At 40.3% G+C, this 16047-nt stretch overlaps 2 protein-coding genes across 2 annotated transcripts in view; one reads left to right on the forward strand and one right to left on the reverse strand.

Moving 5' to 3' along the window:
- The first annotated feature begins 705 nt into the window (after positions 1-705).
- GNG10 (G protein subunit gamma 10) lies at positions 706-7152 on the forward strand. The gene is made up of 3 exons (XM_045468674.1): positions 706-843; positions 5040-5171; positions 6203-7152. The coding sequence occupies exons 1-2, from the start codon at positions 763-765 to the stop codon at positions 5163-5165; spliced, it is 207 nt and encodes a 68-aa protein (XP_045324630.1). The 5' UTR covers positions 706-762; the 3' UTR covers positions 5166-5171; positions 6203-7152.
- A 7007-nt stretch (positions 7153-14159) lies between these two features.
- Positions 14160-16047, reverse strand: part of SHOC1 (shortage in chiasmata 1) — an 86630-nt gene continuing 84742 nt past the window's right edge. Inside the window, exon 28 of the mRNA XM_045468675.1 lies at positions 14160-14400. Within this exon, the coding sequence (XP_045324631.1) occupies positions 14300-14400 (101 nt within the window). The 3' untranslated portion in view covers positions 14160-14299. The remainder of the gene's footprint in view (positions 14401-16047) is intronic.

Consider the following 16047-nt stretch of genomic DNA (forward strand, 5'->3'; position numbering starts at 1 on the left):
ATATTTTACACATCGGAATGATGCCAGTTTTGTAAAACAAACCCAGGTACACAATGAAAAAAATAAAAAGAATGCAGCACAACAGAAACAGTGGTTATAACTAAATGGTGAGACGGGACGGGGGTGGGGGGGGGTGGGGCAGAATTTAATTTTCTTCCACACGGTCCGCAAAGATGTCAGGGCCTGGGATTTTTGCCCTGCTGACCTTACTTCCTATCCAGTCAACTGGCGGGATTCCCGTGAAACGGTACCAGGTGACTTCCAGACCTGTTACCGTTTCATGGGGCTCCTACCAACCGTCCTTGGTCTCTCCCAGCTAATATCTCAGCGTGGCATGGGAGCCTTCATGAGCTTACTTCAACTCCTCTGCCACTTTAGCTGCAGCCACACGGAGTCACGGCTCAGGTTTCTCAGGGGTGCGTCTCCGCGTTCCCGGTCCCCACCGCCCTGCCACCCCCTTCAGGTCGCGCTCGCTCCTCCAGAAGCCCCGCGTGCGCCCGCAGAGAGGCTCTGCTTCCAGGCTCAGAGCGGGTACTCTGCATGTTTAGAGGGCAGAGAGAGTTAAGTGTCAGGTGATTCGGGAACCCCACACTGCCGCTTACCTGCAGCTCCGGTCGAGCGGGGAGCGACCACCGGGAGAGGCGGGGCAGCGGACGGTGGGGCGGGAGCAGCGGCTTCCCCGCCCCGGGGCGGCGCTCGCGCTAGGGGCCTGGCGGCTCCCGCATCCCGGCTCGCCTGCCCTCGGAGCCCAGCGCCGCCGCCATGTCTTCCGGGGCCAGCGTGAACGCCCTGCAGCGCCTGGTGGAGCAGCTCAAGCTGGAGGCTGGCGTGGAGAGAATCAAGGTGAGGCGGGCGGCGGCGGAATTCCCTCCCTCCCTGCGGCGGCCGCCGCCGCCCGGGAGCCGTGAGAGAAGAGGCCGGTTGCCTCTCGCCGCGGCTCGGTCGCGATGGCGGCCGTGAGGACGGCGGCCCGGCCCCGGCTAGATGCCGCGGCTCGGCGGGGACGCGGGCCCGAGGGAGGAGGCCGGGCCTGGTGGGTCGAGGGAGATGGGCGCGCCCTCGGGGTCGAGTGCCCTGGGGGCGTCTCCCTGTTGGCGGCGCAGACTGTGACTCGGGGTGTGGGAGGCGGTGCGGCGCGGGGCGCACGCGCGCAGACCCGGGATGCCCGCGCCGCGCGGCTCGCCTGGCTGGGCTGGTGCCGGCCTGCGGGGCGACGAGGACCGGCCTCGCTGATGGGTTGATGGGACGAGAGCGAGAGCGGGAAGACGGGGCTCAGGTTTTCGGCGTGGTGACAGGGTGTAGGGCCCTGCCCTGCACCACGGCAGACAGGAGGGAGAGCGGGATCGGGGATTATGGAGTTCAGTGTTGGACTTGTGGACTCTGCGGAGATTTCCATGTGTTGGGCCGCATGGGCTTGAAGCTCAAAGCTCAGAGAACAAGAGGCTGAAAGAGGTCATTAGAATGTATGGGGGTGAAAACAGTGTATTAACGAAGAAATCAGAGTGTGGAGCCCAGGACCAGCCAAAATGTGACCGAGAGAGAACCAAGAGGAAGTGAGGAAAGAGGGATTTTCAAAAATTGGGATCTTAGTCACTGTGGCCAGTGTTTAGTCAGTTGATTGGAAAGCATCTGTTGTGTAATTGTGTTGAGCAACGAGGGTATGTATGTTCGTATGCGTGAACACGTATTCAGCCTATGTTCATATGTAGAATGTATGTCCGTATGTATGAATACACCCTGCTGCGATATTCCAAGTACCTCCATAGTGCCTTTTGTCTGTATTTGGCACTGTATTAGGTGCTGAGAATATGCTGATAATTGTGGCAAAGATCATCAATAAACACATTAACCAACAAGTAAAATAATTTCAGACCATAAGTGAAGATTATAAAACAAGGTAAAGAATTACGGACCACAGAAGAGGTTTTAATAACATAGGTAGTAGAAGCAGAATCTAGATTGTAATAGGGTAGACAGACTTTTTTAAAAAAAAGAAATCTGGTTTTAAAGAGGAAACAACTTTTATTTTTTTAATTTAGAAAATGAAAAGCCTTATTTCGAGGTTGAGGGAAGGGAACAAACGATTTTTAGGTTGAGGAGGAACAAATAGAGGAGAATTGGAGGTAGAGGAGACACTCTGTGGGGGTATGGGATTGGAGGCACACCTTCTGAGATGGGAAGAAAGGAAATCCGGACATGTATGAAGATAGATGTTTCTAGACATACGGACTTAAGGACTTGTAGGATGAGGATTTTCTCTGTGAAGTTTACCTCCAGGGCAGAGGGGAGGGAGCTAATGGAATCACAAGAGTGAGGGTGGGGAAAGTGCTGCTGGGAATGGAAGAGGATCCCCAACCAGGCACATCCGTAGACACCTTATGACTCTAAAGACCCAGCTACTTTGAGATTGGAGACTGATTGTCCTGCTTGGGGATTCGGAGTACTCAAGGTGAATAGTAGTTGATCCAAGTAGTGGGTTATCAGGGGAAGTATGCTGGAAAGATGGAGGTGGGGATGTAGGGCAAGGAGTTTGAGGGGTTAGCCAGGAAGAGGCTGAACCTAGGCTGGTTAGAGAAGAAACTGAGTCAGCCTGCTGGTGATGGGGAGGGCAAAAGGGGAGGAGGTATTCTCCCTGAGGTCAAAGACTGCCTGGACTCAGATTCAGCCCCATCACTACCTGTAGGATCTTGGGCAAGTTAACTTAATTTCTCAGTCTTTGTTTTCTCATCTGTGAAATGTATTTTTGTAATAATACCTGACAGCGAGTTGATGAGACAATTAAATGAGCTAAATGCATGTAAAACCCTTTGCATAGTAAGAAGAAAGGAAGCGGCATTCTGGATGGGTAGGAGAGATTGTGATCAGAAAGTAGGATGTTGAAGTGTAAAATTTCAGATGTGGAGCAGTTACAGGTTTAGCTTAACTTGGCATTGGGGAGAAGGTTGTTTGAGGAAAGGAGGTCAGGGAACTGAAACTAGGATTGTCGAAAAATGTTCAAGATGATGTTGGCCTCTGAGATGGAAAGGAGACCTGTGAGCCAGATGCCTGCCTACCCTGTGGACTAGACAGGGAAGATACTTTCTACATTTAAAGAATAATTATAGGTGATGAAACAGACTGAGAGAATTCAAGTCAATTGCTCAAGGTCACACAGATAATAAGCTTATTTGTGGGGTGTTCTCACGGTAGTATGGTTTCAGGTGTTTGGTGGGCTTCTTTCAGGCAGCACCTTTGGGAATCACAATATTCCAGGTCTAGTTTGCCTCATTTCAGGGCTCAGTGATGAATGGATGCCCTCAGCACACCCAGAGATGTCTTCTCTTGAGCAGACTTGCTAACTGGTAAATAAACCAGGACATCAATTTTCTAGCATATAATGGAAGGCAAGCCTTCCCAGTGATTGGAATGTTCCATATCCTTCCAAGGACCCCTTCTCTGTTTTTGGAGAATTCTCTCAGAAGTTGCTGTGTAAGCATGGACTCAAATGAAGGAAAGTCATATACTTTGGGTATCCCACCTCCAATGGCAGTGACAACTTCTAAGTGTTTGGGCTTGTATTCCACCCCCTCCAGAGTCTTTTCTATAAAAGTGCTAGAGAAATGCTGCACCCTTTAATTTTCTCTTATTTTTCTCTGCATATCCCCTCACTTTTTGACCATGTTCTGTAGGATGGGGTCCAGTTAGTCCCATTTCTCCAGGGATCCAGGAAGGTAGTCTCCTCCTACCCATCATGTGTGGAGTTCATCTGTTCCCTCTGATATAGAGTTAGTAAGCATGAGCATAATTGGTTCTAAATTCCTTTTGAATAAATAACTTATTTTATAACCATTAATTCCAATTATAATTAACATGAAAATGTCAGAACTTTTGAGGGAAAAGCAAGCTAATAAGCTTCTCTAAAACTTAGTGATTTAAAGCAACATTTATTAACTCACAATTCTTAGGTCTACAGTTTGAGCTGGGTTCAGCTGTATAGTTCTGCTGCTTGCTCTTTGCTGGGCTCTTCCATGGATCTGCAATCAAATGGAGGGTTGGTTGGTAGCTGGATGATCCAGGATGGTTTCACTTACATGTCTGGAGGTTGGTAGGCAGGTGGTGGGAGCTGGCTCACTGATTCTTCTCCACACGATCTCCAGTAGGCTAGCCTGGGCTCATTGGATGGTGGTCTTAGAGTTCAAACCACAGCAAGAGTAGTTGGAAAGGCTCTTGAAGCCTAGGCTTGGAACTTGCCCATTATTTCTGCCACATTTTCCTGGTCAAAGCAAGTCACAAGGCCAGCCCAGATTCAAGGGTTGGGTACAGACTCTACCTTTTGGTGAGAGGAACTGCAAAATATTGTGACTGTTCTTGCAGTCTACCACAATGTATTGCTGACTGTGTGTCAGCACTATTCTAAGTGTTTTACATGCATTTAGCTCATTTAATTGTCTCAACTCACTGAGTCAGGTACTGTTACAAAATACATTTCACAGATGAGAAAACAAAAACTGAGAAATTAAGTTAATTTGCCCAAGATCCTACAGGTAGTGATGGAGCTGAATTTGAGTCCAGGCAGTCTGGTTCCAGAGGCTGTGCTCATAACCAATAAGCTATCCTGCTTCAAAAGCATGGTGGAGAAAACTTGTCACTTGTTTTGGGCAGACTGGATAAGGCGCCAGCCTTGTAAACATTAAAACAGTCTGCTCACATGGCAAACCTGAATATATCAATGCATGCTTTTTTATATAAGTGAAAATTTGTAACAGATGTGCTAGAATGAGCTATTTTCTTTACCAAAACTCAAACTCAGTCTCAAAACTAGGATTCTAAATGGATCAAAGATGCAGCTTTTTCTTTATTGAAGAAGCAACCCTAAATCATAGAAATGGTAACATTTCCCTTTCGAGTTCAGGTATTAGAACTTTCATCAAAAAAGACTTGTGGAGATCACAGGATGTGTGGCCTTTATCAAGTTGTGGGATCATTTCTCAGACTATCAAATGGCTGTCAGATGGCTCTGGCTGTGAGCAGCATGTCAAGCTGTGGTCCCTTTGTTTCAGGTCTCGCAGGCAGCTGCAGAGCTTCAACAGTACTGCATGCAGAATGCCTGCAAGGACGCCCTGCTGGTAGGTGTTCCAGCTGGAAGCAACCCCTTCCGGGAGCCCAGATCCTGTGCTTTATTCTAAAGGCTGGTGAGTAATGATACACCACCATGCTGTCTAGGGGCTGTGGCATTATCCCAGGGCTCCCCAAGGGCTTGGGCAACAGAGTTTTCAATATCTACTATTGTTGGGGGAATTAAAGTAAGAATAGCAAAATGCACAACTTTCCCTGAAGGTGAGTCTAGGTGGCTGCCTGTGGAATACATCTCATTAAGAGAGTCTCAATCCTCTTTGGTACTAACTCCTGAGATGTTAATATCCTTCTGTACTTGAGCTCTTTAACCGAGTTGGCTGATAGTAATTTCATGACCTTAATCCCACCATCTCTGTCCTGACACCATCCCAGAGTTGTGATTTGCTGCTCGGTGCTATCAGCTGACTTGCTGCTCTGGGGACTAAGGACTCCGCAGTGGAGTTTTGTTCCTACCGCCAGCTGTGATTTCTTTCCTGGAGGCTTTCACAATAGATCTGTTTTAATGGAAGAAGAAATGTAGCTATTAGGGAAAAGTGTGGGTAGAGTTAAAAGAACTTTAAAAATTGATTACTGAAATGAAAACACCTCTCTTTGGTGGCATATTAGAAATTTCATAGGTTCTAATGTGCTGTATGGGGTTTCATTCACATTTTCACTTGTTTTTTTTCCTTTTTTTGGAAGAGGTCAAGGTATAGATTACTAGAGTCTTTTGGGGCCAACACATTTCAAATTATGTGTTCTGAGGGTTTTCATACAGTGAGTAATCATCTTAGGTCTTTTTTCATATATTTGCAAAAGGAAATTATTCATATTAACAAGAAGGAAGTAATCATACTATCGGATACTATTGTACCTCTTGATGGAAAATGTTCACATTTATGGTATTAAAATAATAGTCTTATGCTGGCATAGCATTTTCCTTTTTATAAAGCACTTTAATGGATGTTACTCATTCAATGGTGTGGCTTGGATGTTTTTTATATTGTTACTTTGTACTTTGAGAACACTAAAGTGACCTGAAATGATGACTAGTTAATTTTATGTATAAATCTTACTAAAGTGAAAACCTACCCAATTCTGTTTCCAGTAGGGAAGAAGTTCACTGAGGAATGCTTTTAAGCGCAAAGTGATGAATAACTGCCTCCAAGTCTCAAGAAAACACTTTTCTCCAGCCAAATGACTTTTAGATATTTCATACCTTTCCTATGGCCTGGTCCTATAGCCAAAATTCTATAGAAATTGATGAGTTTCTACTCAGATAAGGAAACTGGGTGAAAGAGTAGACTTTAAATAATAATGGCCTGATTCTTTTGGTAAAGTTCTTTTATATTTAAGACAAACAAAAATGTTACCACCAAATACACCTCTTTAATAAGCGAATTACTGGTGTTTCTATACCTGGAAATTATGTTTGTTTTATTTACTGGATGTTTACATTTTGGGAAGGAAAACATTTTTGTTTGTTAAAAAAATGAATATTTGTAATTTGTTGTTCCTAAGATTTTTTATACCACAAAACTTGTTCTTTTCTTGTGAATTTACAGTTTCTAAATAAAGACAAGCAAGTATAAAACTGGGGGAAGAATAGGCTTTATCAATCAAATGATGTCTTGATTTTCCTAAATGAGAAGATTGTTGTATTTGTAACACTAAACATGGGAGCTATTTCTTAGCAAACTTGTTTGGAAAGATTCATGTTGTGTTGTGTATGAGATTGCCCCATCCTGTGTATGAACCAGATTTGGTCTTTGTCTTCTTAAGTTCCTCTATTTTATAGTTGTGGTTGTATTTAAAAAAACAAAACAAAAATACATTAGGTCTTTAAAAAAAATGTTTAAATGTGATCTTCAGAACATTGCAAATGATTAAAAACAAAATAATGTGAAAAGATTACAGCCTAAATGAATTCTTACTGTCACAAGTAGGTTTTACTTTGATGATGTGCCTTTGATTTAATTTGGGACACTTTTAAAAGGATACTTGATTTGTGTTTGTAATTATCTTTGATGAGCTTGGAAATAAAAATTTTTTGCTTAATTCATCGTTTTCTATGGCAGCAACATTTTGTGTCTGATTTTGTTTGTTTTAAGGCTTCATGGACTTTTGTTGCCTTGTGAAATTGAGTGCTGGAAGCGGGAAGTGAAATTTTTGTTTATAAGTGTTTGTAGAACTTTGTTTAAAAAAAAAAAGATGTATGTATAACTTGCTGAGAAATCTCAATTTCTGGCAACATTTACACTTATATTTAATTTTTTTTTTTTTTTTTTTTTTTGGAGAGAGCACAAGCAGAGGAGAGGGAGAGGGAAAGAGAATCTCCAGCAGGCTTCATGCTCAGCCTATAACATGGAGCCTGATGTAGGGCTCAATCTCAGGACCGGGAGACCATGACCTCAGCTGAAATCGAGAGTCAGACACTTAACTGACTGAGCCACCCAGGCACCCCTGCACTTTGAAATAGTTATGTATAAATCCATAAATAAATAAATGAAAATATCTTTTAGCATGATTAGTGTTACTATAGAAAAAATAGAAGCCATCATATGGAAACTCCCTTAACTTCGGCCACTAAACTTCGAAATCTAAGTGATCTGAGTCTCTTCTATTTGATCAAAATTCAGGTGTCCCTCTTCTAATCCTATTTATTCTCTGGATCTGTTTCACGTTCTCTGACATTACACTGTCAATTATCCTTTCTCTTTTATCTTCAACTCCTCTATTGGATCCTTTCTGTCAACATTTAAACATGTTCCATTCTTTGTCTTAACAACAAGCATTTAAAGAATCTCCATTAGAAATGGGAACCCTCTTGCACTGTTGGTAGGAATGCAAACTAGTGCACCTGCTCTGGAAAACAGTGTGGAGGTTCCTCAAAAAATTAAAAATAGATCTACCCTATGACCCAGCAATGGCACTGCTAGGAATTTACCCAAGGGATACAGGAGTGCTGATGCATAGGGGCACTTGTACCCCAATGTTTATAGCAGCACTTTCAACAATAGCCAAATTATGGAAAGAGCCTACATGTCCATCAACTGATGAATGGCTAAAGAAGTGTGGTTTATATATACAATGGAATACTACTTGGCAATGAGAAAGAATGAGATATGGCCCTTTGTAGCAAGGTGGATGGAACTGGAGAGTGTTATGCTAAGTGAAATAAGCCATACAGAGAAAGACAGATACCATATGTTTTCACTCTTACGTGGATCCTGAGAAACTTAACAGAAGACCATGGGGGAGGGGGAGGGGGAAAAAAAGTTACAGAGAGGGAAGGAGGCAAACCATAAGAGACTCTTAAAAACTGAGAATAAACTGAGGGTTGATAGGGGGTGGGAGGGAGGGGAAAGTGGGTGATGGGCATTAAGGAGGGCACCTGTTGGGAGGAGCACTGGGTGTTGTATGGAAACCAATTTGACAATAAATTTCATAAATACATAAATATAAATAAAAAATCTCCATTAAAAAACAAATTTTCAGTTATACAAGATAAGTCAGTCCTAGAGATTACTGTACAGCACAGTGCCAGTAGTTAACTGTATTGCATTATAGGGGCACCTGGGTGGCTCAGTCAGTTAAGTGTCCGACTTTAGCTCTGGTCATGATTTCATGATTTGTGGGTTCCAGCCCGGCATCAGGCTCTGTGCTGATAGCTTAGAGCCTGAAGCCTGTTCTGGATTCTGTGTGACCTTCTCTCTCTGCCCCTCCCCTGCTTGCACACACTCTTTCTCTCTCTCTCTCAAAAAATGAACATTAAAAAAAATTTTTAAAAAAAATATTGCATTATATACTTAAAATTTACTAAGAGAGATCTTTAAAGAAAAATTTTTTTTAATTTTTTAGAAAGAGAGCAAGAGCATGAGTGGTGGAGAGGGGCAGAGGGAGAGAGAGATTGAAAGAGAGAGAGATTGAGAGAGAGAAAGAGAGAGAGAGAGAGAGAGAGAGAGAGAGAATCTCAAGCAGGCCCCATGCTCTGTGTGGAGCCCAGCGCTGGGCTTGATCCCAGGATCCTGGGACCATGACCTGAGCTGAAATCAAGAGTCAGATGCTCAACCACCTGGGCCACCCAGGCTCCCCTAGAGGGTAGATCTTATGATAGGTGTTTTTACCACAAAAAGTAAAAGTAACAAATAAAAATAATAAATAAAATAAAATTAAAAAATAAAAAGAGGGTGGAAGGAAACTTTTGGAGGTGATGGGTAAGTTTATGGCATAGATTGTGATAATGGTTTCAGAAATGTACACTTACCCCCAAACTCATTAAGTTGTACACATTATTATGTACAGCCGTTGATATGTAATATATACACACATACACACACACACACACACACACACACACATGTACATACATATTTTCTTGGTTCCAGTTTCTCCTTTAGCAAGAACTTGATAAGACAGTACAAGAAACCATAGATGTCTCACTTAGGAATATAGCTTTGTCCTAAATATTAGCAAATCAAATTCAAGAGAAGATACAATCTGACAAAGCTAGTTCAATATATGGAAATCTGTCATTATAATTCATTACATAAGTGGTTTAAAGAAGAGCATCAATGCCAACAAGTCATTTGACAAAATTCAGTAGCTGTTCTGGATAAGAACTACGTGGCTTAGTGAAATAGGAAGAAGAAAGATGATAAAGATTTTATCAGCAGCAGTGGCAAATTTCATACTACATGTTGAAATGTGGAAGCATGCAGCAGCATGTTAAGAACAAAACAAGGATACTTTTTTTTTTTAAACGTTTATTTATTTTGAGAGCAGGGGAGAGGCAGAGAGAGAGGGAGAGAGAAAATGCCAAGCAGGCTCTGTGCTGTCAGTGCAGAGCTCAACATGGGGCGTGATCTCACAAATAGTGAAATCATGACCTGCGCTGAAATCAAGAGTCAGACGTTTAACCAACTGAGCCACCCAGGCACCCAAGACAAGGATACGTTCTATCACTACTATTGTTCAGCATTGCTTTAGAGGTCTTACCTAATGCAGTGAGATGAAAAAATGAAATGGGGTAAACATTTGAGAAGAAATATCTACTTATGGATTATATACAATTGTACATTTTGAAAACTGATGAGGATATAGGAAAATAAATACTTGAATTTGTGATAGAGTGTGAGGGGCTGGCTGCATACAAAGTTTATGTAGAAGAATTAAAAGCATTTTCTACACTGGCAATAGCTAGTTGGAAATGGGCATTATATCCCATTTTGACTTTAAGGACAAAACTATAAAAATACTTAAGAATACACTTAACAAAGTGCAAGATTAATAAAACGTTTTATTAACAGGGTCTAAAATTTGGGGATATTAAAACAATTCCATTAAAATGCAATCTTACTAAAACTCATATATAAATTTAATGGAATTCCTATTTTTTTAAAGGGAAATTAGTTAAAATATCAGAAGGTTCATACGGAAAATGAAGTGTCCAAGAATAGTTTTTAAAACTCTGTGTGTGTGTGTATGTATGTATAAAACATGGGAGGGTGAAACATGCCTTAATGGGTATTAAAACTTACATCAAGATGCTGAATCAAAACTATGATTTTTAAAAAATTAAAAAGAAAATAATATTGCGGGATAGAAATAGGCAACAGCTTAGTAATAGATTTTTTGTCTATTCAGTAGGAAAGTATCGTTTACTTAAATGGTGTTGGCATTATTGGCTGTCCATTTGGAAGGAAATAAAATTGGCCTGTATTATGTAAAAAAAAAAAAAAATCCACATAGATTAAAGAAGGATAATACAAAAACATTAGAAGAAAAATTAGGGGAATAGTTATATAACTAGGGTAAAAGAGGTCTTCCTAAGCAAGGCAGGAAACCCAGGAGGGGGGCAAGTGTGTACACTTAACTATATAAAATTTAAATAATGAACTTAAATAAACAAGCAATTCAATTTAAGTATTAAGTTTAAAAATCTTGTATGATAAAATCATAAGAAACTGAATAAAAAAGCAAAAGTCAGAAAAACATGTACTTTTTCAGTCTTCATTTTGGATTGCTCGTTTGCACTACCTCCCACCCCACCCCAGCTCACCAACCGAGGCTGCTCTATTTATTGAAATTGTTGTATCCCTTGTTTGAGGGCTGGCTTATTATTTGGGGAGGATAATCAAACTGTGAGAGGCAAGGCATGGATCACCCTGGTGTTGATTTCCATTTGTACCCTGAGTCTCAGTGGCAAGGGAAGGAGTATCTATGTCCATACACAGTTGGAAGGAACAGCTGATGTTCTGGTGAGGCCTATACAGTTAGGGCTGGACCTAGAAACCTGAAGTAAGGTGGTTCAAAAGCCCTCAAAAGTGAGCAGCACTATCATCAGCAATGGATCTAAGAGCAATTAAGTCTCTTTAGAACATGAAAAACCTCACTGGGAAGTGCTCTCAGAGAAAAAAATCGAAGTTTCCATTGCAAGAGCCAACCTGAGAAGGTGGGGCTGTTCCAAACAATTCCATGTAACAGGGTATTTGGGAGGCTGGACTGACACTTTTGGTCCCCTAACAAGGGCCTAAGAAGACCCTTCAGGCTTCCATGGATCAGCCCAACCTGTTATGTGACAGTGGCTCCCAGGGACTGCTCTGATGGAGCAGAGCTCACTTTATCACTGTTCCCTGACTCCTAACACAAAACTTCCTTCCCAATAACTCTGACAGAGGCTGTTCCAAGGCCCAGGCAGAATATGTCCCTAAACAGCAAGCGCCATTGAGAAATGCCCACAGGAAGACTCATACTTCCACTCCATTTGGTAGGGAAGCAGGGAAGTAGGTGTTGATAGCCTAACCTCAAGGTTTGCCACAGTCTATGGCCTATGAAGAAATTCCTCTCCTTTGGAAGCTGATTAAAAGTAGGATAAAGGAGATCTGCAAGCTGAGAAACCTTAGCCTTACCTTAGAAGCAATCCTTCCAAAACTTTAAGAAAGTAGAACAGAAGTCCCAATTAGATTTCCAGAAATAGTTTCTCTTTAAAGTCTCCACTCCCTACATACCCAAGCAAAAACCCAAAGCAAAAAAAGTATAACAAAGAGGAGAGTAGTGGGAGGAAAGTAAGAGGTGGTGTTAAGTTAAGCCTGTTTCAAAAATGAGGACGTGATGGGGCACCTGGGTGGCTCAATCAGTTAAGCGGCCAACTTCAGCTCAGGTCCTGATCTCATGGTTCCTGAGTTAGAGCCCTGCATGGGACTCTGCTGACAGCTTGGAGCCCGGAACCTGCCTCGGATTCTGTGTCTTCCTCTCTTTCTGCCCCTCTCTGGTGCATGTTCTGTTTCTCTCTCTCAAAAATAAATAAACATTGGGGAAAAAAAATGAGGACGTGATTAACAGTATCAAATATGGAAGAGAGGTCAAGTAAGGTGATATTTAGTGTCTCTTGGATCTAAAAAGATAGAGGTCAATTTTGGGAGTAATAGGGTGAGTTTCAGAAGGCAGGACCGAGAGTATGCGTATGGTCTTCAAACATTTTTGCTGGTGTACCACCTATAATAATGTCAAAAACCCATTATATCTCTTTTAGAGATGACATATAAAAGTTTTATTGTAACTTTGAATAGTTGCAAAGAATATAATTTTATTAGAAATTCTGACATTTTAGAATAAAATTATTACATCTTTTAAAAATGTATTAAATGTAGTATAAATACCATAGTAATTAGAAAGCTACAACTGTCCATTAAAAAATACACAAGGACACCTCGGTGGCTCAGTCAGTTAAGTGTCCCACTCTTGATGTTAGCTCAGGTCATGATCTCACGGTTTGTGAAACTGAGCTCCACGTAGGGCTCTGTGCTGACAGCGCTGAGCCTGCTTGGGATTCTCTATCCCTCTGTCTCTGCCCCTCCCTGGCTTGTGTGCACACACACACAACTCTTCTCAAAATAAATAAGTAAACTTAAGTATATATTTACAAACTGTATTCCAAAAATACTGTACTAACAATATAGGAAAATATTCTTTCTCCAATATGCTGACACTGAATATTATTTTGCCGATCTGATAGGTGTTCTGTTTTCCTTTGCATTTGCCTAATCAGTAATGAAGCTACATATTGTTTCAAATGTTTATTGGTTATTTTTGTTTCTTCTGTGTAATATCTATTCATATATTTTACCCACACTTCTATTAGGTTGTCTTTTTTCCTATTAATTTGTAGGATTCTTTGAATATTAGGAATGTAAATCTTTTTTTTATTATGTAGGTAGCAAATATTTTCTTAGTAATTTGTTTTAAATTTTTGTTTATGAAGGCAACCATTTATTTTAAAAAATTTGTTTTAATGTTTATTTTTGAGAAAGAGAGTGAGCATGAGCAGGGAGGGAGCAGAGAGAAAGAGGGACAGAGGATCTGAAGTGGGCTCTGTGATGACAGCAGAGAGCACAATTCGGGGCTCCAACTCACATGAGATCAAGACCTGAGCTGAAGTTGGCCACTTAACCCACCCAGCGATCCAGGTGCCCCTGAAGGTAACACTTTAAATAGGAAGTTCTCTCACATTAACTTTGCCCTTTCTTGGTGATGTAGGGTCAACTCTGGTGATCTTAACTTCTTGACTTAAAGGGTCAGACTGAGATGGAGGCTCATTTAAAAAAGGCTTGCTGGAAGAAGGGCGCCTGGGTGGCTCAGCCGGTGTCATGATCTCACGGTTTGTGCTAACAGCTCAGAGCCTGGAGCCTGCTTCGGATTCTGTGTCTCCCTCTCTCTGCCCCTCCCCTGCTCACACTCTGTCTCTATCTCAAAAAAATAAATGAACATTAAAAAATAAAAAAAAATTAAAAAGGCTTGCTGGAAGAAAGGTGGGAAGCAGCATGGCTTTCAGAAGACAACTAAATATCCCATATATATATATATATATATATATATATATATATATATATACACACACACTAAAATGTATATATTGCTATTGTTCTAAAAATATATGTTGTAACGATTGCTCTAAAAAAAAGCTTTGCAATGTTCGGGTGAATCTGGAAGATATTTGGATGTTATGACAATTATGCTAATTAGAAATATTTTACTTACAAAGATGTAAACTATAGGGCAGAATATATATTTTGAAATTTTAATATGGATAACACCAAGAACATCTAACGGCAGAATTTTCTTTAATAAATGAGCAAATCTATCATTTTGTTACTGGATTTTCATCAAAAACAAAGGAATGTGGCACAGAACACTGTCCTTTCTTTCAAAAAAACCTCAGACGAGTTTGTCCATCAACTCTACCAGGGACTTTTTCATACACTAGACGCCGTTTTTTGAATTGTGGTAGTTGTGAACACATGAGATCTGTTAAAAGGAGAAAAAGGAAAACCATTTTATTTCTGACATAGCTATGTTTTCCAGTTATTCAAGTGCATCCTATCTCTTCATCTATCTACAAAGTGTTAACATTTCCAAACTGAGATAAAATGACTATAAAAATTACATTTTTAGCATAACTGCACCTGTACCTAATGGCCCAATACTGATTAGTGTCATGTATACATATTGTATACTCATGCTTTGCACAAATCATTAAATCTCCCTGGATTTAAGACTCCTTCATTTAAGTTTTCACTCATTAAGCCTGTTCTTTAACTCAAATCTGTAATGTTGTAGAATTTATCCTGAGGTCTGATATGTGATAGGTGGTGATCATGTATGGACTCACCTTCTATGACTGTATTAAATATGACACATTAGCCTGAAATATCCTAGATTTGGATACTTACAGAGGCTGATTGATTAAATCAGTAAAAAAGTAGGCTAAAATATTTAAAACTGTTTTGGTAATTATTCCTGGGGATATAATCTCATAATTACAAGATTTGGATGCCATTATAAGCATATTTAAAAAGCAATGTAGTAGGTAATTGTATCATAGAGGTCACAAATACACATCTGTAATATAAGACAAATAGAAAATTATCTTGAGGTTATGCCAATGGCTTTGGATAAATTGTCTAGGGCTGCATTAACATCAATTCTAAAAGTGTTGCATCTTAAACAGTGGAAGGTAATGATGTGCTATGGGAAACCACAGTAAAAAGTCAAAAGTTTCCATAGTGTTAATGATACTAGTATCAAAGATTCATGTGACCTGTTTGAATAAAATTATTTTTTGGAAGAAATTTGAAAGTGGAAAAAAATATTTCTAAGCCATTATTTATTTAATATATGATTGGAAAATATATTTATAACTAAGTTAATGAATTAAAATGTAGGTAGACATTTTACTATTCCATCCATATCCCTAAAAGTTTAAATATTAAAGTTATTAGAGGGGTGCCTGGGTGCCTCAGTCAGTGAAGCATCCAGCTTAGGTTGAGGTCATGATCTCACAGTTCACCAGTTCAAGCCCAGCATCAGGCTCTGTGCTGACAGCTCAGAGCCTGGAGCCTGCTTCAGATTCTGTGTTTCCCTCTCTCTCTGTCCTTCCCCTGCTATTTCTCTCTCTCTCTCTCTCTCTCTCTCATTAAAACATTTAAAACATTAAAAAAAGTTATTAGAAATAATTTCTAAGATCTCACTGAGAAAATGGGAGGATTATCTTATACACTGGGATACCCTATGTTTAAGAACATATAGTAATTCACATACTTGATTTGGTCCAGGATGGAAAAAAAAAATGGAATTTTCATTCAGTTCATTTATGAAGCTGGAATAAAGTTCATGTCAGAATGTGACAGCATAAATAAAGAACACAACAGGTTAATTGCATTTTGAATGTAGATAATGAAAAAAATAAATATTAGCAACCATATTCAACAGCATATTAAAAGAATCACTCTTCAAAAGCCAATTAAGTTTATCATGGAATGACAATTATTATTTAATATTAGTAAACCTGTTAATATAATATTGACATTAATGGGTCAATGGAGAAAACATGTGTGATTTTCCCCAATAGGTGCCAAAAATGTTTGGATAAAATTCAGCATCTGTTCCTCACAA

This window comes from Leopardus geoffroyi, chromosome D4 (genome assembly GCF_018350155.1).
Source record: "Leopardus geoffroyi isolate Oge1 chromosome D4, O.geoffroyi_Oge1_pat1.0, whole genome shotgun sequence".
In the NCBI taxonomy this organism is placed as follows: domain Eukaryota; kingdom Metazoa; phylum Chordata; class Mammalia; order Carnivora; family Felidae; genus Leopardus; species Leopardus geoffroyi.

Coding starts and splice junctions, on each gene's coding strand:
- GNG10 (XM_045468674.1), top strand. CDS start 763: ATGTCTTCCGGGGCCAGCGTGAACGCCCTGCAGCGCCTGGTGGAGCAG. Junction 844..5,039: donor CTGGCGTGGAGAGAATCAAG/GTGAGGCGGGCG, acceptor CCTTTGTTTCAG/GTCTCGCAGGCAGCTGCAGA.